At 42.4% G+C, this 25,200-nt stretch overlaps 1 protein-coding gene across 1 annotated transcript; it reads right to left on the bottom strand.

The window, feature by feature from the left end:
• Positions 1-1,121: 1,121 nt before the first annotated feature.
• On the bottom strand, positions 1,122-25,112 carry LOC145355576 (lamina-associated polypeptide 2, isoforms beta/delta/epsilon/gamma-like; the record flags this gene model as incomplete). Its single annotated transcript, XM_080207826.1, has 5 exons — positions 1,122-2,668; positions 15,330-15,409; positions 19,112-19,197; positions 22,671-22,790; positions 24,986-25,112. Coding segments are annotated over 5 exons (702 nt in total), but the record flags the coding sequence as incomplete, so codon positions are not given.
• Between the last annotated feature and the right edge of the window lie 88 nt (positions 25,113-25,200).

Here is a 25,200-nt window from a genome sequence, read left to right as displayed (position 1 = left end):
CGCCTTACTACCGGAAGGACGTGGAGACTCTGGAGAGAGTGCAGAGGAGGTTTACCAGGATGTTGCCTGGTACGGAAGGACTGGGTTATGAGGAAAGATTGAACAAATTGGGGCTCTTTTCCCTTGAAACACGCCGACTGAGGGGGGATCTAATAGAGGTATATAAGATTATGAAGGGTATAGATAGAGTAAACAGAGGTAAGCTATTTCCTATGACAGAGACACGTAGGACAAGGGGCCATGGACATAAGGTGATGGGGGAGAGGTACAACACAGATATTAGAGGGAGGTTTTTCACACAGAGGGTAGTGGGGGGTATGGAATGCTCTGCCAAGTAAGGTGGTGGAGGCAAACACACTAGAGTCATTTAAGAGTAACTTAGACAGGCACATGACTGAGTTGGAGATGGGTGGATATAGGAGATTGTTTTAAATAAGGGTCATTAGCTTTGGGGCATCCCTGGTAAGGTAAATGGATATGGTATAATAATAATGTTTTTTTTCCCCTTTTCATTCACAGGTTATAAGTCAGTCCAACGAGGGGCATACACGCGATGGGTTGTACTGGGGCTGCTCTTAGTTGTTCGAGATTGGCCTAGTGCTTCATGTCGTTAATGTGTGCCTAAATTGGACAAGATACTGGGCAAGACAACAGCTCAGTGACTGTCGCTGCTTGCTGTGCAGACACATGGATTTGGGCCGGTGTCTGTGAGTTTGCGCATTCTCCCTGTGCTTGCGTGGGTTTTCTCCGGGTGCTCCGGTTTCCTCCCACACCCCAAAGATGTGCTGTTAGGCTGATTGGCAGGAATAAATTGTCCCTAAATCAGTTTCCCTCAATCTGGATGGCCATAAAACATTAGACAGCAATCGTGGGTGGAGAGGGGGACTGGTGGTGCGGGCTTGTTGGGCCGAAGGGCCTGTTTCCCGGGCTGATTTTGTTCTTTGATGTGTGGATTAGTGGGTATAATAGGTAGGGATGGGGGGGGGTAGGGCCTGGGTGGGATTGTGTTTGGTGCAGACTCGACAGGCCGAAGGGCCTCTTTCTGCACTGTAGGGTTCTATGATCTGATCAACACACAGCTAAGCACATTTAAAGACTGTAAAACCAAGTACTGTCAAACATTCAACAGAGCAAAGCATTCAGCACCAAAGACAAGGGCTGGCCAAATGGCCACTGTAATCTTGGTAGAAACACCAGGCTATCCACAGAAACATAGACAATGCTGGAAAAACCATGCAAGTTTGGCAGCATCTGTAGACAGAGAAATAGAGTTAACATTATGAGTTCACGTTGAGTTCAAAGGACTCTTCATCAAAGCAGGATATCCACACGATCTGGATTCCAGCAAATATATAGTGACCAATGAGGTCAATCACAAAGGACTGTTGGAGTCAAAAGCAGAAAATGCTGGAGAAACTCAGCAGGTCTGACAGCATCTGTGGAGAAAATAGAGCCAAAGTTTTGAGTCTGGATGACCCTTTGTCAGAGCTCAGCAGAGTGTGTTGGAATGTTGTCCAGAAAGAAAAATGCCATTAGTAAACTGTATATGAGCTACACGGTAACCATTATTTTAGTCATTTTATTTTAACATGAACATTTAGTATTGCTAATAAATAGGACTTCTAAAAAGACATGGTTCCAGACAATTAAAATACACAAGTATACTCATGTAATCTAACATTAAATAATGAAATTGTCACAGTAAAGACAGCAATGAACAATAAAGAATATCTGATGCCACAGATTGGTATGTGCCAGGACTCATGATGTAATTTGTAGTTCGATCCAATTAAATTCTTTACTGAAAGATGCAACATTTTTCAAACATGTTGTCAAAGTGGATGTACTTCTGTCATAAGTAATAATGTAGAACACCTTTATTCTAGTTCAATCCTCATTCTACAAGACCAACACAATTCAACATTACCTGCATCACAGCATTAATTTTAGAACACAGATCATTGACCTCGTGCCCAGTCTAACCACATTTCAAAAGGTATAAAAGATTTAACATTACTATTGACTTTACCATCCTCATTAATCACTACTTAAAATGGCTACAAATACACTTTGTAGCATCTCATTGTACCAATTATGCCATGATCAATTAAAAAAAAGAAATTCTAAGTTTAGAAAAATAGTTTACAAAAAAGTCTGAGGTTGTAATTTTTAAATGTTTTTCCTTATATGGCACAGAGATTTGATACAGTCCATCTCTAAAGCAGAAATCAAATGTCCATTTTCCTCTTCTGCTTTTATTAAACATGCTCACTTTCCTCCCAGTAATCCCCCTACTCCCCAATCTCTGTTCCAATACAAAAAACAAAACTGTATGTTCACATCTGAACTTGAGGATATATTACTGATGATTAAGCTTCCTCAATGGTGACTGCCAGCCGCTGCCTTAGAGGAATCTTCAGGGATGACAGTGAACGGATTCCTTTTGTTTGTTTCCATAGCTTGATAAACCAAGAACAGGAAGAAAGCAACAATGAGAAGCACCACAATTTGCATCCAAATGGAGACAGAGCGTTGATTTTTACTCTTCTCTGGCTTGACCTGTGTGACTGGCTGAACTTTAGGGACAGGCCTTCTTGGAAGTGCATCCTTGAACATGAACTCAACTGGTCTCCCAGCAGCCCCTCTGATTGGTTTCCGGCAAGTGGCACTATGAAGTCAGGCAGAATGCAGCAAATAAAAAATTAGGATATCTTAAATTTGATACAGTTCTTAAAACTTTCAACTGCACTTAGCTTTTTAAGAGCAATGGGCTCATTTAAAAATTTTATATATTTGCTTGATCTCTTAAATGTTTCCAGTGAGTAGTAACCCAGCCCTGAAAGGCTCCAGATTCAATCCTTTTTCAGGACACCAAGAATTATTGAGATGAGCTTGATCCGCTGGGAATGTACATTTGTGTGCGTGCGCAAGTATGCGAGCATGCATGTCTGTTAAGGTTGAATTGAGCTCAGCTAGGAAGGCTCCCACAATAAGTAGACTGCCAAATAGATTCAGTTCTACAACTGTAATAAATCATATTTAGAATATTACCAGACTCTCCCTTTTCTCTATCATTCTAGAATACCTGGTAACCTAGAATATTAAGATTCCATTCCTGACTGAGTGAATTATACCTGCTATACAGTGTAGAATGAGAAAGTTTTTAAAGTATTACATTAAATTGTAGCATTTAATCACAAATGGCCACTCAATAGTTATGTTGAAGCTACTGGATTTGGGTGGACAAAGTTGGGGATACAAGAATAACTGGTCTGTTTCTTGCAAAAAAAGACCTTCGTTATTTAGAACGTTAAAGTGCTGAGTAAAATTTAAGTTAATTACCGACTATCAGCACAACTACACAACCTCTGTCAGATACTGGCAGAATCTCAAACAAGGTGTGTGATTCTGAGATAATGATAGTGCAGCTAGTTGATGACTCCACAATAATTTTCACCCATTGTGGTGAGAAAATCAAAACAAAAATTCATTGGCACAGCACATTGTCAATGTAAAGAACTGGCAGTAGCAGCACATGCTGATGTCTATCTCTTTGATACAAAGTTCACATCAAAGTATGGAGCGAGTGTAGGATTATAATTACCAAGTCCAATGCACGATACACGTCACTGAACAAATTCCAGAAAGTAATTCACTGGACTGAGGGACATTTGTACATTGAATTGCAACTGACTGGGAATTGGTTATAGACAGAATGAAGATAACAGGGATACACGCTCCAGGCAAAACCTAGCTGGTGGCTACAGATCAGCAGATTTTCCACTATGTTTGTAAATGTCTTAGATGAAAGTATAAAGAACTGCATTTTCAAGTTTGATAACATTAAGTTAGTACCACAGTAATACAGGGGAGAGCAGAAAGTTGTAAAGGGACATTGATAGATTGAGTAAATGATAACTCTAGTAGATGAGAGTTCATTGTAGGAAAAATATCATCTGCTTTGAAGTCAAGAAATTTAGATCAGAATATATTATAACCTGTGAGAAACTAGGGACTGCGGAGCAGCAGAGAGATTTAGAGGTCAGAGTAGAGGAATCATTAACGTGGGTGGATATTTGTGACGATACTGTGCTAATGATATGGGTTATGTTTCTGTAGACGGTTTTAAGATTCAGTTTTTTTCTACAGGCAGTCAATATGTCTGGTAGGAATGCAGCTCAGATGCTGAGAAAGCAGGATAATTACTCATTTCAGCTGTGTAGTGTTTATTTAACAGAAGGCTAATGCACTCTTGTTTTAAATAGAGGGGATCCCTGGGTTTTTTGATTAAAGTAATGGAAGGTGTGTTAAGGTACACAGGGTCATATGATCATAAGGTTGAAGGGAGGAGCTTCTTTTGTAAGAGAGAAACAGCTGTGTTGGTTGCCGACTGGAGCTGCTTAAATACATCGAGGATATATTGGCCTTGGAGAGGATAGCACAGACCCACCAGAATGATGTAGGGGCTAAGAGAGCTGAACAATGAGTACAAGTTGCATAAGCTAGGCCAATATACACACACACACATATATTTTGAGGGTTACTTTTTGATATTCAGGGACCTTTTCCAGTGCCCCCCAAGGCCGTGTTCTCAGCCTTTACTATACTCTTTATACATATATGACTGTGTGGCCAAATTCCACTCCAATTCGATTTTCAAGTTTGCCGACGACATCACTGTAGTGGGTCGGATCTCAAACAATGAAAAGACAGAGTACAGGAATGAGAGAATCTGGTGAACTGGTGCAGCAACAATAATCTTTCCTTCAATGTCAACAAAACGAAGGAGATTGTCATCAACTTCAGGAAGCGTAGAGAAGAACATGCCCCTATCTACATAAACGGGGACGAATTAGAAAGGATCGAGAGTTTCAAGTTTTTAGGTGTCCAGATCACCAACAACCTGTCCTGGTCCCCACTGTAGTTAAGAAAGCCCACCAATGCCTCTACTTTCTCAGAAGACTAAGGAAATTTGGCATGTCATCTACAATTCTCACCAACTTTTACAGATGTACCACAGAAAGCATTCTTTCTGGTTGTATCACAGCTTGATATGGCTCCTGCTCTGCCCAAGACTGCAAGGAACTACAAAAGGTCATGAATGTGGTCCAATCCATCACGCAAACCAGCCTCCCATCCACTGACTCTGTCTACACTTCCCGCTGCCTTGGCAAAGCAGCCAGCATAATTAAGGACCCCACGCATCCTGGACATTCTCTCTTCCACCTTCTTCCGTTGGGAAAAAGATACAAAAGTCTGAGGTCACGTACCAATTGACTCAAGAACAGCTCCTTTCCTGCTACTGTCAGACTTTTGAATGGACTTACCTTGCATTAAGTTGATCTTTCTCTACACCCTAGCTATGACTGTAACACTACATTCTGCAATCTCTTGTTTCCTTCTCTATGAACGATATGCTTTGTATAGCATGCAAGAAACAATACTTTCCACTGTATGTTAATACATGTGACAATAATGAATCAAATCAAATTAAATCAAATGCGAGTGGGTAAACCCTAGCATGTTGATATGAACTTTAGATTTTACATTGGCCTGTGTTTTCCAGGAGATCAGGACTCAGAATGATAAAAGCGAGGCCGGACATTTAACTGCTTAGCAATGTTCAGGATCTATGTGCTTACATCCACCAATAAGCTTGACTACGTGTACATCAATCATAGTTTCTGTACAGGTTAGCAGTTCATTCAAATTACTTTTTGCTTGCTGACAAAATTTTAAAGCAAATATTAATCTTCCTAATTGTTACCAAATGGAGATTCAGCACTGGCACATATCAAAAACAACTAGCTGACAGAATTTGCATTACAAGGAAGCATGGTTCATTAGCTGCTTTGTGACTTCACCCTCTATGTTAAACATAAAATATTTATCCATGAACAAAGTAGGAAAATGGATATCTATTGTACTAAAATCAATAATCACAAAATATGTATTGTGGATTGCTATATATAAGACCATTCTTATTAATCCTAACAATCAGGATTTTGTTGACCTTTTCACCAATGGCACTCATGAGGCGACATGGTGGCACAGTGGTTAGCACTGCTGCCTCACAGTGCCAGGGACTCGGTTTACTGTGTTGAGTGTGAACTTTCTCCCCATGTCTGTGTGGGTTTCCTCTGGCTGCTCTGGTTTCCTCCCACACTCCAAAGTTGTGTGGGTTAGGTTGATTGGCCATGCTCAATTACCCCTTGGTGTTAGGGGGACTGGTTGGGTAATTATGTGGGGTTATGGGGATAGGGCCTAGGTGGGATTGTTGTCACTGCAGTCTTGATGGGCTGAATGGCCTCCTTCTGCACCGCAGAGATTGTATGATTCAATGACCTGTTCTATTTGCATTCATTATCAGCCTCAAATGGATGTTTTACTTCTCACTGGGTACAAGCGATCAAGCAGGCAGTACCGACTGTGTTGTAAAAATGTACAGGAGTTTAAGACACGACCATGCAGAGCAGGCCACTTGACAAATAACAAAAATGGCAGCCACCCTGATCAGTGGTTCACTTCCATACTTTTTTGGATGGATTTTGTTTGTGGGTCAGGTGGGGTAGTTTCTAGTCTGGCCAATACACCAACATCTATGGTAGCCAACATTCACTATTTGAATTTGTAGGATTGCTGTACAGAATACAAGTAGTGGCAGTAAACCAAATGGTCCAACTAACCTGCTCCGCCATTCAACTGGATCATGGTCGAATCAACTCCACTTTCTCACCCTATCCTCGTATTCATTGATTCTAAGAACGCTTAAAATCAATCAACTCAGTCTTGAATACATTTGACAAATGAGCATGAGATAAGAGTATTCCAAAGATTCACAACACAGAATGAAGGCATTTTTTATTTCATCATACCTTTTATTCAAATTCCCCATTTTCCCTTAGCCAATTCACCTCTTAAAACTTAACACCTGACTTTGCTTAAATTTAAGGCCACAAGTTTCTGATTTAACCACTTCATTCATAAGCTTGAAGTGAAATTCTATCACGATCACTCTCCCCCCAGAAGGTGCATTGTGAGAAAATGACAAATTACTCCTTTCTCATTACAAAACCTTCATCTAACAACACATTCTTCAACATATTTTTCCAGGAAACTGTCTCAAAGACATTCTTAGACGTGTTCTTGGAGTCACTTTCACCAATTTGGTTCACCCAGTCTATGAAATTAAGACCCGCCAGGATTAAAGGGCAACAAGGATAATGTAATAATTTCTTGATTTATACATTTGTACTGTGTTTAACTGCAGGTGCTAGGTGTGTGTGTGCGTGTGTGTCTGTTGGTGGTGTGTGTGTGTGTGCGCACGCGCGGGGGTGCAATGTGCAGCTACAACCTATTCCCACCAGTATTATGACTTGCCTTTTTATTTCATAGCTTCAGTCATTCTGAATCAACATCCTGATTTTCTGCATTGAGTCCTTTCTTTATATTGCCTTTACCTCATCTTTTATTACCCTTCTCCTTTTCCATTTTTTCTAGCTCCCAACCTTGATTGTCCTAAAACCATGTTTCAGTAAAGGCTAGTAGATTAGTCCATTTATCACTACTTGTGCATTAAGTCATCTGGTCACATGTGATTTGTGCATTCATATCTAGCACCTTTAATTTTAGCTTTTTATTACGATTTCCCTGTAAAGATATTCCATTTTAGGTACAACAGGTGGAAATGTTTGTGATGTGACTGAGGAGACACCACAGTAACTAGCTTCCAAAACATTACTGATGGACTTAAAAAGAACAGCAACCTCTATGGTTATGGGCTCTATAGTTAGGGGTGCAGATAGGTGGACGTGAAAGAGACTCCAGGATGATATGTAGCCTCCCTGGTGCCAAGATCCAGGATATCTCTGAACAGGCAGAAAGCTTTCTGAAGGGAGAGGGTGAACAACCAGAGGTCATGGTACATATTGGTACTAACAATATAGGCAGGAAGAGCGATGAGGTCCTGTAGCAGCAGTTTAGGGAGTTAGGTAGAAAGTTAGGGTTGTAATCTCAGGATTACTCCCTGTGCCAAGTGCCTGTGAGGCTAAGAATAGGCAGATGGTGCAGCTTAACACATGGCTAAACAGCTGGTGTAGGAGGGAGGGTTTCGGATATCTGGACCATTGAGGTCTCTTCTGGGGCAGATGGGACCTGTACAAGAAAGACAGGTTGCATCTAAACTGGAGGAGCACAAATATTTTGGCCGGGAGGTTTGCTAGTGTCACATGGGAGGATTTAAACTAGTTTGGCAGGGGGGTGTAACCCAAAGCAAGGGTGAATTAGCTGAAAGTGAACGAGAAAATAGGGCCTGTAAGACTCAGAGAAACAACAGGCAGGGTGGGATTGCAAATCAGACAGGGTCTGGTAGTGAAGTGCATTTGTTTTGATGCGAGAAGTGATGAAGTTAGAGCTTGGATTAGTACTAGAAACTATGATGTAGTCGCCATTACAGAGACTTGGTTAAGGGAAGGACAGGCTTGGCAGCTTAACATTCTGGGACATAAATGTTTCGGGCGTGATAGAGTGGGCCGTAAAAGGGGTGGGGGAGTTGCACTACTGGTTAAGAAGAATACGTACTCCGGGAGGACAGCTAGGAGGGCTCATGTAGCAAAGCAATATGGATAGAGCTCAGGAATAGGAAAGGTGTAGTCACAATGTTGGAGGTTTACTATAGGCCACCCAACTGCCAGCAGGAGGTTGAGGACGTAGGCAGATTTTGGCAAGGTGTAAAAGTAACAGGGTTGTTGTGGTGGGAGATTTTAATTTCCCCTATATTGACTGGGACTCACTTAGTGCTAGGGGCGTGGATGGGGCAGGATTTGTAAGGAGCATCCAGGAGGGCTTCTTGAAACAAAATGTAGATAGTCCAACTAAGGAAGGGGCCATACTGGGACTGGTATTGGGGAATGAGCCCGGCCAGGTGGTCGATGTTTCAGTAAAGGAACAGTTTGGGAACAGTGATCACAATTCAATAAGCTTTAGGTACTGATGGATAAAGATAAGTGCAGTCCTCAAGTTAAGGTGTTAAATTGGGGGAAGGTTAATTACAACAATATTAGGCAGGAACTGAAGAATGTAGATTGGGGGCAGATGTTTGAGGGCAAATCAACATCTGGCATGTGGGAGGCTTTCAAGTCTAAGTTGATGGGGATTCAGGACTGGCACATTCTTGTAAGCATGAAGGATAAGTTTGGCAAGTTTTGGAACCTTGGATAACGAGAGATATTGTGAGCCGAGTCAAAGAGAAAAAGGAAACATTTGTCAAAGCTAGGAGGCTGGGAACACACGAAGAGTGGAATACAAGGAAAGTAGAAAGAAACTTAAGGAAGAAGAGCTGAAAGGGGTCATGAAAAAGGACTGGCCAGTAGGATTACGGAAAATCCCAAGGCTTCTTACACATTTATAAAGAGCAAGAGGGTAGCCAGAGGGTTGGCCCACTCAAGGACAAGGGAGGGAATCTATGCGTGGAACCAGAGGAAATGGGTGAGGTATTAAATGAGTACTATGCATCAGTATTCACTAAGAGAAGGACTTGGTGGATGATGAGTCTGGGAAAGGATGTGCAGATAGTTTGAGTCATGTTGAGATCAAAAAGGAAGAGTTATTGGGGTTCTTCAGAAACATCAAGGTAGACATGTCTCCAGGACCGGATGGCATACACCCCGGAATACTGAGAGGCAAAAGAAGAAACTGCTGGGGCCTTGAGAGAAATCTTTCTATCCTCACTGGCTACAGGGGAGGTCCCAGAGAATTGGAGAATAGCCATTGTTGCTCCTTTGTTTAAGAAGGGTAGCAAGAATAATCCAGGTAATTACAGGCTGGTAAGCCTTACGTCAGCGGTAGGGAAATTATTGGAGAGGATTCTTCGAGACAGGATTTATTCCCACTTGGAAATAAGTGTATGTATTAGTGAGAGGCAACATGGTTTTATGAAGGGGAGTTCATGTTTCACAAACTTAATACAGTTTTTTGAGAAAGTGACGAAGATGATTGATGAAGGGAGGGCAGTGGATGTTGTTTACATGGACTTCACGTCCCTCATGGCAGACTGGTGCAGAAGGTGAAGTCACATGGGATCAGAGGTGAGTTGACAAGGTGGATACAAAACTGGCTCGGTCAAAGAAGGTACAGTAAAAAGTCTGACAACACCAGGTTTTAGTCCAACCGATTTATTTGATAATAGACTCACAAGCTTTCGGGGTTAGTCCCTTTGTCAGGTGATGAAGGGACTAACCCCGAAAGCTTGTGAGTCTATTATCAAATAAATCGGTTCGACTAAAACCTGGTGTTGTCAGACTTTTTACTGTGTTTACGCCAGTCCAACGCTGGCATACCCACATCATGACTACTATCGGTCAAAGAAGACAGAGGGTAGCAGTGGAAGGGTGCGTTTCTGAATGGAGGGCTGTGACAAGTGGTGTTCCTCAGGGATCAGTGCTGGGACCGTTGCTGTTTGTAATATATATAAATGATTTGGAGGAAAATGTAACTGGACTGATTCGTAAATTTGCGGACGACACAAAGATTGGCGGATTTGCAGATAGCGATGAGGACCATCACAGGATACAGCAGAATATAGGTCAGTTGGACAGAGAGATGGCAGATGGAGTTTAATCCAGACAAATGTGAGGGAATACATTTTGGAATACATGTAGGAAATATACGATAAATGGCAGAACCCTTAGGAGTATCGATAGGCAAAGGGACCTGGGTGTACAGGTACACAGGTCACTAAAAGTGGCAACGCAGGTGGACTAGTGAAGAAGGCATACGGCATGCTTGTCTTCATTGGCTGGGGTATTCAATTTAAACATTGACAAATCATGTTGCAGCTTTATAGAGCCTTAATTAGGCTGCACTTGGAAATAAAATGTTCAATTCTGGTTGCCACACTATCAGAAGGATGTGGAGGCTTTAAGAACATAAGAAATAGGAGCAGGAGTAGGCCATCTAGCCCTTCGAGCCTGCCCCGCCATTCAATAAGATCATGGCTGATCTGTCGTGGCTCAGTTCCACTTTCCCGCCCTCTCCCCATAACCCTTAATTCCCTTGCCTATCAAAAACCTATCAATCCGCGTCTTAAAAATATTTAGCGAGGCAGCCTCCACCACGTCAACGGGCAGAGAATTCCAGAGATTCACCACCCTTTGAGTGAAGAAGTTCCTCCTCAACTCCATTCTAAACCGCCTCCCCTTTATCTTGAGGCTGTGCCCTCTAGTCCTACTGTCCTTTCTGAGCGGGAAGAGCCTCTCCACCTCTATCCTATCCATCCCATTCATCATCTTATATGTCTCAATGAGATCTCCCCTCATTCTTCTAAACTCTACAAGCCTAGTTTATTCAGCCTCTCCTCATAGTTCAACCCCCTCAACTCCGGTATCAGCCCAGTAAACCTCCTCTTGCACTCCCTCCAAGGCCAAAATATCCTTGCGTAAGTGCGGCGACCAAAACTGCACACAGTACTCCAGCTGCGGCCTCACCAGTGCCCTATACAGCTGCAGCAAGACCTCCCTACTTTTATATTCAATCCCCCTCGCTATGAAGGCCAGCATCCCATTTGCCTTCCTGACCACCTGCTGCACCTGCAGGCTGGGTTTTTGCGACTCATGCACAAGGACCCGGAGGTCCCTCTGCACCGTCGCATGCTGCAGTTTTTCGTCACGTAAGTAATAGTCCTTCCTACCATTATTCCTACCAAAGTGGACAACCTCACATTTGCCAACATTAAATTCCATTTGCCAGTTCCTGGCCCATTCGCCCAGCCTATCTAGATCCTTCTGCAGACTCTCCACACCCTCCGCACAATTTGCCGTTCCACCAATCTTGATGTCATGAGCAAATTTCGACACCATACACTCGGTTCCCTCCTCCAGATCATCTATATAAATGGTAAATAGCTGAGGCCCCAGCACCGACCCCTGGGGCACTCCACTATTCACCAACCGCCAATCCGAATAGCACCCATTGACCCCCACTCTCTGCCTCCTATTTAACATAGAACATAGAACACTACAGCACAAACAGGCCCTTCGGCCCACAAGTTGCGCCGATCACATCAATACCTACCAATCCATAGACCAATCTATAACCCCCAATCCCATTAAATCCCATATACTCATCCAGAAGTCTTTTAAAAGACCCCAGCAAGTTCGCCTCCACCACCACTGACAGCAGCCGATTCCATTCACTCACCACCCTCTGAGTGAAAAACTTACCCCTAACATCACCTCTGTACGTGCTTCCCTGCACCTTAAATCTGTGTCCTCTCGAAGCGACTATTTCAACCCGGGGAAATAGCCTCTGAGAATCCACCCTATCTATTCCTCTCAACATTTTATAAACCTCTATCAGGACGCCTCCCAACCTACGCCTCTCCAGGGAGAAGAGTCCCAGCTCCCTCAACCTATCTTCATAAGGCATGCCTCCCAATCCAGGCAACATCCTTGTAAATCTCCTCTGTACCCTTTCAATAGCTTCTACGTCCTTCCTATAGTGAGGCAACCAGAACTGGGCACAGTACTCCAAGTGGGGCCTGACAAGTTGCAGCATTACCTCCCAACTCAATCCCTCGATTAATGAAGGCCAGTACACCATACGCCTTCTTGACCACATCCTCCACCTGCAAGGCCGATTTAAGAGTCCTGTGGACCCGGACCCCAAGATCCTTCTGCTCTTCAACACTGCTAAGACTCCTGCCCTTGATAGTGTACTTGTTCATCCCATTGTTCCTGCCAAAATGGACCACTACACATTTATCCGCGTTGAAGTCCATCTGCCACTTCTCCACCCAGTCTTGCATCCTATTTACGTCCTGCTGCAACTTCTGACATCCTTCCAGACTATCCACAACACCACCAACCTTCGTGTCATCGGCGAACTTACTAACCCATCCCTCCACTTCCTCATCTAGGTCATTTATGAAAATGACAAACAGGACGGGTCCTAAGACAGATCCCTGGGGCACTCCACTTGTGACCGACCTCCATGCAGAAAAAGACCCACCCACAACCACTCTCTGCCTTCTGCAGGCAAGCCAGTTCTGGATCCACAAGCCAAAGCCCCTTGGATCCCATGCCCTCTCACCTTCTCAAGAAGTCTTGCATGGGGGACCTTATCAAACGCCTTGCTGAAGTCCATGTAAACCACGTCCACTGCTCTTCCTTCGTCAACGTGTTCAGTCACATTTTCGAAGAACTCAACTAGACTCATAAGGCACGAACTGCCCTTGACAAAACCATGCTGACTATTTCTGATCATGCTAAACCTCTCCAAATGCTCATAAATCCTGTCCCTCAGAATCCTCTCCATCAGCTTACCAACCACTGAGGTCAGACTCACCAGTCGGTAATTTCCCGGGCTATCCCTGTTCCCTTTCTTGAAAATAGGAACCACATCCGCAATCCTCCAATCCTCCGGAACCTCTCCCGTCTCCATCGATGACGCAAAGATCGTCGCCAGGGGCTCTGCAATCACCTCCCTCGTCTCCCACAGTAACCTGGGGTACATCCCATCTGGTCCCGGCGACTTGTCTATCTTGATAGAATTCAAAAGTTCTAACACATCCTCTTCCTTAATATCCGCATACTCAATCTTTTCTATCTGCTGCAAACCTGTAGCAAAATCTCCCAGATCAGTTTCCACCGTGAATACTGAGGCAAAGTACTCATTATCACCTCCGCCATTTCTTCTGGTTCCACACAGGCCTTTCCCCCTTCACCTTTTATAGGTCCTATCCCTTCTCTTCTCATCCTTTTACTTTTCACATATTTGTAGAAGGCCTTGGGATTCTCCTTAATCTTACCCGCCAAGGCCTTCTCATGACCCCTTCTGGCTCTCCTAATTTCCCTTTTAAGTCCTTTCTACAATCCTTATACTCCTCTAGATCCTTAACATCTCCTAGCTCCCTGAACCTTTTGTACACCTTCCTTTTCTTCCTGACTAGGTTCACCACAGCCTTTGTGCACCACGGTTCCCGCGACCTACCAAAACCTCCTTGTCTCATCGGAACGTTGTCGTGCAGAGCTCCAGACAAACATTCCTTGAATATCCGCCACCTTCCTTCTGTACTTTTCCCCAAGAATGCCTCCTTCCAGTTTATTTGTCCAATTAACTGCCTGACGTCTTCGTATTTCCCCTTACTCCAGACAAACGCCTTCCTAGCCTGCCTGATCCTATCTCGTTCCAATGCAATCGTGAAGGAGATAGAATTATGATCACCATTCCCAAGATGCTCTCCTTTGACAGCCAATCCTCTATCCACGCTAACACCCTACCCCCAACTCCATGTCCCTCAACCTTCTACAATAACCTCTTGTGAGGCACCTTGTCAAACGCCTTCTGAAAATCAAGAAACACTACATCCACCGGCTCTCCTCTATCCACCGCCCTCGACACATCCTCATAGAACTCCAATAAATTTGTCAGACACGACTTCCCCTTAACGAAACCGTGCTGCGTTTGCTCTACCAAACAATTCTCCTCAAGATGCCTCGCTATTTTCTCCTTGATCACGGATTCTAACATTTTACCTACAAGACGTTAAACTAACCGGCCTACAATTCCCTGCCTTTTGCCTGCCACCCTTCTTAAACAACGGCGTAACATTAGCCATTTTCCAATCTTCCGGCACTTCCCCGGAATCCAGCGACGTTTGGAAAATAATCACCAAGGCATCCACTATCACCTCCGCCATTTCTTTCAGAACCCTTGGATGCATTCCATCCAGTCCTGGGGACTTGTCCACAATCAGTCCCTCCAGTCTGTCGAGCACCGCCTCTCTAGTAACAATAATGTCATTCAGAGGGAGAGGGTAGAGGAAAGATTGACCAGGATGTTGCCATGGAGGGCATTAGCTATGAGGACAGGTCAGAGAAACTTGATTTGTTCTCACTGGAGCAACGGAGGTTGAGGGGCGACCTGATAGAAGTCTAAACGATTATGAGAGGCACGGACAGAGTGGATAGTCAGAAGCTTTTTCCCAGGGTGGAGGAGTCAATTACTAGGGGACATAGGTTTAAGGTGCGAGGTTTAAAAGAGATGTATAAGGCAGATTTTTTACACAGAGTGGTGGGTGTCTGGAACTCGTTGCCAGGGGAGGTAGTGGAAGTGGATACGGAGGTGACTTTTAAGGGGTGTTTTGACAAGTACATGAATGAGATGGGAATAGAGGGATATGGTCCCCGGAAGCATAGAGGGATTTAGTTAAGACAGGCAGCATGGGACACTAGTTTTCCACAGTGCTCTGCTCACTATCACCGGGTTCAGTCTTGGAGGGTCTAAGGGCCTGTTCCTGTGCTGTAATATCCTTTCTTTATTCTCTAGCCTACCTGATTCCAGTAGGTGTTGGTGCCTGATTAGGGAACATTTCTTCCAGCAGATTGTCCTTTATTACTTCTTTTTGTTCAACCTATAAAATGAAACATGATTGTAAAGCTTTCATTGCAAATTTAGATGCAGTAAGTGAACTTAAAGCAATAAAAACAAAAGATCCACAACCCCAGGGAGGTGCAATTAAAGGAGCAGAGAGTCCGCTCTGCGATACAGGAGTTAGCAACTTCCCTGCTCAGAGTTCTCATTTACCAGAATGGCTGCTTTTCGGTACAGCAGTTCAACAGTTCCTCTGCTCTGTTTCTCCTGCAGAAAACATTTGTTAAGATTTACAGAAGTTATCCCACATACTATTCAAGCATTCTGATACAAAGAAAAAAACAAAATTAAATCACTTTTCCTCTACCAAGGCTGGGATACAAGACCAGTATTAATCATGGCAGCTCAATTTGATCTCCCCTCATTCTAAATTCCAGTGAGTATGGGCCTAAACTGTTCGATCTTTCTTTATATGATAAACCCCTCATCTCTGGAATCAATCTAGTAAACCTCCCCTGAACTGCCTCCAATGCCACTATATCTTTCCTCAAATAAAGGAACCAAAACTCTGCACAATACTCCACGTGCAGCCTCATCAATGCCTCGTATAGTTACAACAATACTTTCTTACCTTTATATTCTATTCTTTTAGCTATAAATGCCAACATTCCATTTGCTTTCTTTATTATCTACTCTACCTGTATGCTTGTTTTCTGTCACCCATTTACAAGATCCCTCTGCACTGGAGCATCCTGAAGTCTCTCCCCATTTAGATAAGTCACCTTCCCATTTTTCCTACCAAAATGCATGACCTCACACTAGTTGCCAAATACTGCTTTCCCTGAACTCCAATGCACTATTCTACACATAAGGATCTCAGTTTATTTTTCACCTCAGTTCCAGTGTCCTGTACACAATTATCTCCAATCCCAACAAGATTTAAATAAGTTTATATGGAAAAACTGCATTCAAAACAAAAGGTAAACAAGAGTACACACACTAGCAAGATTCGAGAAATTAAAATAAATCAATCCAAGGTCAAAGGAATGGATGATGAAAGATGTAAAGAATGCAATAATTGCATGCAGTTAATTTTCCAACACTCCATTCGAACTAGCAATGGATTAAAGGAGTACTTACAAAAAAAAATGATTTCAGGGTTACTAATGATCCTGAAACTGGGATCACTGTCAGCTCTCCCTACTTGTTACACCTGTCAATCATAGTTAAATATTTGAATCCCTAAAGTTGAGAGAACGTTTTCCAGAAAAGCCTCAAATTTTGCAGTTTATCATTCAAGTATAACAAATATAAACTTTGAAGCTTTGCAGTGCCCAAATCCCTAACAAAACAAAACAAAAAATTTATACTTGGGCAGCACAGTGGTTAGCAATGCTGCCTCACAACGCCAGGGACAAGGGTTCAATTCCGGCCTTGGGCGACTGTCTGTGAGGAGTTTGCACATTCTGCCCATGTCTGCGTGGGTTTCCTCTGGATGCTCCAGTTTCCTCCCAAAGGTGTGCAGGTCAGGTTGGTTGGCCATGATAAATTGACCGTAGTGTCAGGGGGATTAGCAGGATAAATGTGTGGGGTTGCGGGAATAGGGCCTGGATTGGATTGTGATTGGTGCAGACTCAATGGGCCAAATGGCTTCCTTCTACACTGTAGGGATTCTGTGAAATCCAGGAGACAGAGAAAAAACATAAAGCAAATCTAAAGAATGATAATTTATTAAATGTGATGCTGTGATCTCATTTTCAAAAAGGTAAATTGACGTGCAAGATTTGTACATATACCAGTTTAAGTCACAACTAAATATCACATTTATACCAGGAAGTTCCAGATAGTTCTGGCTTGGTTCAGTGAGAGCTACCCTCAACTGTAGCAAAGAGGAAAAAATCCAAAATGCCGGAAACGTCCAAGTAAGTCAGCATTTACCTTGGTAAGTTAATGAGTAAGGTGCCTATGATACAGCATAGAAAAGATAGGCTGAAGGCCAATCATATCTGCACCAGTTAAAAACAAATTGCTTAATTATTCTAATCCCATTTTCCAGTTCTTGGCCCATAGCATGCCTTTGCAATGCAAGTGCACATCTAAATACTTAAATGTTGTGAGGGTCTCTGCCTCCACCACCCTTTCAGGCAGTAAGTTCCCCTCATCCTCTGGCTGAAAATGTTTTCCTCACAACCACGCAAAACCTCCCGCACCTTACCGTAAAACAATGCCCCTAGTCATTAATCCCCCATCAAGGAGAAAAGTTTCTTCTTGTCTGCTTTATTTATGCCCCTCATATTTTACACATCTCAGACATGCCACCCGCTGCCTCAGTCTCCTCTGCTCCAAGGAAAACAACTCCAGTCTATCCAATCTCTCTTCATAACTAAAGCTCTCCAGCCCAAGGGACATCCTGGTAAATCTTCTCTGTGCCCTTTCCAATGCTATTACAATTGTCAGTAACCCACATCGCTACTTTACAGATTCTGCCTGAACTGCTTCACATTTCTAGTACTTTATTTTTATTTCAGAAAGCATGAATGTCCTTTTAACTGGTTGCAACCAAATTGTTGTTCTGATTAATAGTTATCTATTCACCATAAACCTAAAACAAAACTAGACAATGATCTGATAGTACAAACAGTAATAAAATGCACAAACTTGTAGTGTGCTGTGTGCAAATTGGTCATCACATTTCCTACATTTACACCAGTGACAATAATTCAAAAGCACTTTAGGATGTGTGGTGGTTGTGAAAGACAATATATAAAATACACCCATACATATATTACTGGTAGAAATGTGCTCTCTCTCCTGCTACATGCACTAGTGCTCCACATTTTAACATATTTACATATAATTCAGCAGACCACGCTCCATGTGTAATTAATCTACTAGTCACTGTGTAGTACACTATGCATGTTTAAAGTGCAAGTGCACTTAAGGGCAAATTAGGTTAGTGCACAAAGGAGAAAGGAATAGAAGGACATGTTCATACAGTCAGATGAAATAGTGTGGTGGGAAGCTTATATTAAGCATTAACAACGGATTAACCAACTGTCTGTTACATGCTGAACATTCCATGTAAATGGTTATATGGTCTTAGTAATTAGCTGATTATTAAGTAGCATTCTAATGATATTTCTCTCTTCTATTGTAGCAGATGCTAACTTAACAAAAGTAAATAAATGAATCCACATAAGCACATTCACTGTCTGAGATCACCTTGAATCATTTCCAGACTTTGAAGTGATAACAGATCAGGAACACTTCTACTTGTATGCTGTAAAAGTCAAATCCCTAATATTAAAAGCAGTTCAATTCTGCAAAAACATCCTAATAATAATTACTAAATGATACCCTAGAAACTTCTACTTGAGTTGCTCCAGCAAATGCTTTAATTATAGCCACAAAGAATGTAGTGCCTCATTAAGACATCAATAAAACATTCTTAATGATTCTGTTTCACAAACTACTGCAAGCTATTTTACACTCACTCTCAAATAGCACAGATGTGCACAAAATATTTTAAAAAACACTAATCAGAATGTATTTCTCTCAATTTAAATGACCTGAAAGATTATTGTTTTTAGCGATAAATCCCATTCTGTTATTTGTGTGGCTTAATTCAAATTATTTATCAATTTCTACTCTGTATATAATTATTGAAATTTATATTTGGGTTTTTGACAGTGAAAGATTCATGGCTGAAAATGTTCTGCAATAATCCATCTAAATCACTTACCCGACTGTATTCAGTTTTTCTATGCCTGGTTATTGCGGGAGTCTTGACCTTGCTTGTAAACAGCTCCTTATTTTCATTTATGATCTCTGAATATCAAAAGGTTATTACAAAGTTAAGTAATTCACTAAGTTTTAGAACTACTTTCTGATCACAGAAATCTACAATCTTCTTGGGTTCCAACACACCTGATCTATCACGGAGAGAAAAAACAAGCAGAATTTTAGACAGCAGTTACACAGCACTGAACCAGTCCAACCTAGGCAACCGACAGGATAAATTTAAAAATATTTAATTGACATTGAACACACATTTGGCAGTGCTAATGTGAACTGTGTCAATGGGAAAGCTTATAGTGTACTGTGTACAATTAAAAGTTGGTAGGTTTTATCAACCTAAAATATTAGGGACTTGAGAAACTGAGTTACAGAGAAAGGTTGAATAGGTTAGGACTTTATTCCCTGCAGCGTGGACGAATGAGGGGAGATTTGATAGGGGTGTATAAAATTATAATAGGTATAATAAATAGTGAATGCAAGCAGGCCTTTTCCACTGAGGCTAGGGGAGAAAAAAACCAGAGGACATAGGTTAAAGGCGAAGGAGGAAGAGTTTAAAGGAATATTAGGGGGGCCTTCTTCACACAGAGAGTGGTGGGAATGTGGAATGAGCTGCCAGATGAAGTGGTAAATGCAGGCTCACTTCTAACAATTAAGAAAAACTTGGACAGGTACATGGATGAGAGGGGTGCGGAGGGATATGGTCCAGGTGCACGTCACTGGGACTAGGCAGAAAAATGGTTTGGTACAGCCAAGAAGGGCCAAAAGGCCTGTTTCTGTGCTGTGGTGTTCTATGGTTCACTCCATTTCTCACTTTACAGATAACATGCATGTTGAGTATTTCCAGCATGTTCTGCTTTTTCTTGAGGGATCAAAATTCTATGGAGTCAAAATAAATGGTTAATTTGTACTTGAACCAGCTTTAAACACAAACCACTGCTTCAGTGCCGATCCATCAATTCAACTGAGTTCCATTAAAAGTGGTATCATAATAAATTTAAAGTTCAGAAATACTCCAACTTTTATTAACATTTATAAATTATTGGTTAGGCTACATTTATGACACAGCACTTGATTACTGGCACCTTGCTTTAGGAAGGATGTCATAAGAACATACGAAATAGGAGCAGGAGTAGGCCATCTAGCCCTTCGAGCCTAACCCGCCATTCAATAAGATCATGGCTGATCTGAAGTGGCTCAGTTCCACTTTCCCGCTTTCTCCTCATAACCCTTAATCCCCTTGCCTACCAAAAACCTATCTACCCGCATCTTAAATACATTTAGCGAGGAAGCTCAACCACTTCAACGGGCAGAGAATTTCAGAGATTCACCACCCTTTGAGTGAAGAAGTTCCTCCTCAACGCCATTCTAAACTGTGCCCCCCCCCAATCTTGAGGCTGTGCCCTCTAGTCCTGCTGTCCTTTCTGAGCGGGAAGAACCTCTCCACCTCTACCCTATCCATCCCTTTCATCATCTTGTATGTCTCAATGAGATCTCCCCTCATCCTTCTAAACTCTTAACGAGTACAAGCCCAGTTTATTCAGCCTCTCCTCATAGCTCATCCCCCTCAATTCCAGTATCAGCCTAGTGAACCTCCTCTGCACTCCCTCCAAGGCCAAAATATCCTTGCCTAAGTGCGGCGACCAAAACTGCACATAGTACTCCAGCTGCTGCCTCACCAGTGCCCTGTACAGTTGCAGCAAGACCTCCCTACTTTTATATTCAATCCCCCTCGCTATGAAGGCCAGCATCCCATTTGCCTTCCTGACCACCTGCTGCATCTGCAAGCTGGGTTTTTGCGACTTATGCACAAGGACCCCGAGGTCCCTCTGCACCGTAGCATGCTGCAGCTTTTCGCCATGTAAGTAGTAGTCCGTCCTACCAAAGTGGACCACCTCACACTTGCCAACATTGTATTCCATCTACCAGGTCCTCGCCCACTCGCTCAGCCTATCTAGATCCCTCTGCAGACTTTCCACACCCTCCGCACAATTTGCCGTTCCACCAATCTTTGTGTCATCAGCAAATTTCAACACCTTACACTCGGTCCCCTCCTCCAGACCAGATGGGAAAAGTACAGCAGAGGCTCACTAAAGACAAATGGAGAAGTGAAACTAATTTGTTATAAAAAGGGATTATAGAAACTGGCCTCTTCATAACAGTAAAAAGAATGGGAGATGTATGCACCCATCTCTGCTCTTAAATGACTCCATCATTCACTATTGGAGCAGTTAACATCTCCTGTCAACACATTTCCTATTACTCACGCACCTTTTGGTAACTTCACTGCAAATCTGTTCCTCCATCTTCCTCATAAATTTAAGGCAGGTATGAAATAAGAATAAATGGTTCAAAGACTGTTTAACTGTACAGGGTTGTTATATGGATATGGAAGATATGGAACAGCCAATGATGACAGAATAGTACGGAAGTTTTTTTGAAAAAAGGAATTGGACTGTCACCGTTCACTAGAACAGAGATTGGTTCATGATGATCTTCTGATCCAAACTGAAGATTCAGATCCCTTTGATTTGATTCAGTTAAATACAAACTCAGATTAACAGGAGAAGAGAGAGAATCAGAGTGAAATGTATGACTAATATTGGAGATGGAAACTTTGTTATGGGATGGGTATTAGAAGCAGTTTTTCTGTTCTCAAGTACTTTTGTAAGCATCAGGAATTCATATTTCAAATATATGTAATACAAGAATGAAAGCTCATGGTAAACATTTCCCTTTTGAATGGAAGTCCAGGAATCCAAGCCTTTAAATTGAGTGCGAGTTGCACTGTAGCAGTGCCACAGAGCATCCCTTGTTTTCTTTCCATAAACTGGCAGTTATGAGCAAGGTAACATGTTGGAAAAACTCAACAGGTCTGGCAGCATCTGTGACGAGAGAAACAGAATGAACACTTAAAATTTGCGTGACTCTTCTTCAGAGTTAAAGAGAGAGAAAAATAAGTTGTGGAGTAGCTGGAACAGAGTAGAAAGTCTGTGACTACTGGGAAATCCTTCCAATCACTGACCTCCCTGCTCTCTTTAGCTCTGAAAAGTCATACCGATTACAAATATTAACTCTGTTTTCACTGCAGTCTAAAAGTTTTTAAAGTTAAAGTTAATTTAATAGTGTCAGAAGCAGGCTTACATTAACACCGCAATAAAGTTACTGTGAAAATCTCCTAGTCATCACACTCTGGTGCCTGTTCGGGCACACAGAGAGGATTTAACATGGTCAACGCATCCAACCAGCAAAGACCATGTGAGGAAACCGGAGCATCTAGAGGAAACCCACGCAAACATGGGGAAAATGTGCAAACTCCACACAGACAGTGACCCAAGCCATGAACTGAACCCAGGTCCCTGGCTCTGTGAGGCAGCAGTGCTAACCACGGTGCCATTGTGCCACTCTATTTCACTCCATATATGCTGCCAGACTTGCTGGGTTTTTCCAGTAACTTTCTGTTTTATTTACAAGAAGAAAGTTTCCATTAAGCCGGGTCTATTCACCTTCTTCTGTGTCACTGTATTGATCAGAATCCGTGCTCCCATTTGGCTGGTTTTCCTCAGTTACTGAGCGCTGGTGCATCAGCTGCTCCAGCTTCTTCTCATAAATCTTCCTAGTGGTAGCTGCACAACAATGAGGGTGACAATAAGGACATGTTATTCAACTCACCAGCAACTTTTCAAAGCAAAATGGCCTTTTGACAAAACTGCTTTGTACAACACAGAAGCGCATTATTGGAAGATACAACACTGATCAGTATATGTAACACTATTTCAGCTCGGTAGCGGAGTGTTAAGTGGAAAGATAACTTGCACAATCAGGAATGGGACTCTGTTTTTCCCCTTTACTTAGCCCTTTGTTATCTGCACATCAGTTGGGTTTTCACCCAGTGAACCATGGGTACACGATGAAAAACAGAATTCCCAATCTCAACCACACAACACAAAGTGATAGTGACAGGAGATCAGGCATTTTTCACAAAAGGCAAAGGCTGCTTCCATCAGGTTACGTTTAACTATATCCAAGAGCTAGCTGCCAACAGTTGTGGTCTGGGGTATTGCTTGTGGAATTAAACAATTTGCTTGTCCTAACAGATTTCCTGAGCAGTAATTAAAACACAGCATTCAAACTTAGCATTATCCCAGCATTGTGACATGTATTCTTGAAGGCAAGACCAGTCCATTGTTACTTGCTTCCTCAGACCGAAGTATAACACACAGTGCACGGAGAGTCAGATGTGACATGCACCATGTTGGGCACTTCGCCTTTTACCCCACAAAGTTTGTAAATTTCTGGATACCAAACACAACCAAACAGCAAAAAGATCTACTGAAGATATGAGGGAAGATTTTCCACTCATTGGAAATCTTTACTGGGGGTTGAGGATATGTAGAAAGGGTGGAACGGGATGGGGTTTGTAATTAGAAAGGGGTGGGCTGATCAATGGAATGACGATATGAGAAAGATGAAAGTAATGGGATGTACATGTTGCGAAATGGCTGACACTGTGTGGAATGGCATGGCATTTAAAGAAATATTGTTGCAATAATGGTAATTTCACCACACATTTCAAGGTTTTGGCTAGTAGTTACTTAATAGGTACACAGATGGATCAATCCTACTCATGAGCAGCACTGAACTAGGTACCCAGGGAGTTACTCTACAACTCCTTAACCGCTAGTGACTACCATCATCTGCAAAGGATCAGGCCATGATCAGGGCGGCATGGTAGCACAGTGGTTAGCACTGCTGCTTCACAGCTCCAGGGACCTGGGTTTGATTCCCGGTTGGGTCACTGTCTGTGCGGAGTTTGCACGTTCTCTTCATGTCTGCGTGAGTTTCCTCCGGATGCTCCGGTTTCCTCCCACAGTCCAAAGATGCGCTTAGGTTGATTGGCCATGCTAAAATTGCCCCTTAGTGTCCTAAAATGCGTAGGTTAGAGGGATTAGCGAGTAATAATATATAGGGATGTGGGGGTAGGGCCTGGGTGGGATTGTGTTCGGTGTAGACTCAAATGGGCCGAAGGGCCTCTTTCTGCACTGTAGGGTTCTATGATTCTATGAGCATACAAGTATGAATGCTGGAAAATCCTGTCTGTAAAAATGGAATACATGCCTTATGTATTATAACAGGAGTGGTACGTAGAAATTAAAACTTCTAAAGCGTTACTTAGAGAGCTGTTAATGAATGATTCAAGGTGATTTAGTTGTGTAACCTCAGACTATAACTGCTATGCTTACTGACATTAATAACACTACAAAGAGGTCATTTACAGGATTGACACGGATAGCATTTAACATTTGAACATTCAGTTTCCCCACAGGAAATAACTGCTTTGCAACGGAAACACAATTCATGTACTAATTAATAACAAATTCACCCAAGTGGATAGTGTCTGGAGTTTGAGTTGAGGAAAGGCAGGAGCTTTTCACACTGATGGGAAGAACCTGAGAGCAGATCTTAAGACAGGGATACAAGGTAATTAAGGAAATGGCAGAAAGAGATTCCAAGTAATGTATGAAATGGAACCGAGAGAGAATAATAGGGTCGCAGATTCAAACAAACAGAAGATTAATTCAGGTTACATCATGAAAGAGTTTCTGGATGGTGGAACTGAAAGCTCTGGAATAATCTAAAACAGAGCTGGATGTTTCAATGGATAACTTTCTGTTGGAGATACCAAAGTCAGCTGGATGGCTTTTCTCATCCATAATTCCTGCCAACTATCTGTGTCAAGACTCTCAACACTTGGAAGAGAGAAAGACAGCCTGTTTGAGCCATTCACTGCATAACTGCACAATTCAGTATTAATACTCACCCACAATAGGACCTGCAGAAAATCCATATTTTATAAGCTGCTCTTTTAACTCTTCATCTGACAACTCAGTCACATCTACGAAATCTCTCTCTTCCTCATTGTTTTTATCCGTCTTCCTCGTTGCCTTCTGTGTAAGGAAGGCAACATTAAAGTCAACAAACTGATATAAATGAAAATGTTTAAGTCATAGATTCTTTAAAGATCCAGCATTGGTG

The sequence above is a fragment of the Carcharhinus amblyrhynchos genome, chromosome 19, assembly GCF_965287045.1.
Source record: "Carcharhinus amblyrhynchos chromosome 19, sCarAmb.v2.hapA, whole genome shotgun sequence".
Classification (NCBI taxonomy): domain Eukaryota; kingdom Metazoa; phylum Chordata; class Chondrichthyes; order Carcharhiniformes; family Carcharhinidae; genus Carcharhinus; species Carcharhinus amblyrhynchos.
This window is presented reverse-complemented; position numbering and strand designations above follow the sequence as displayed.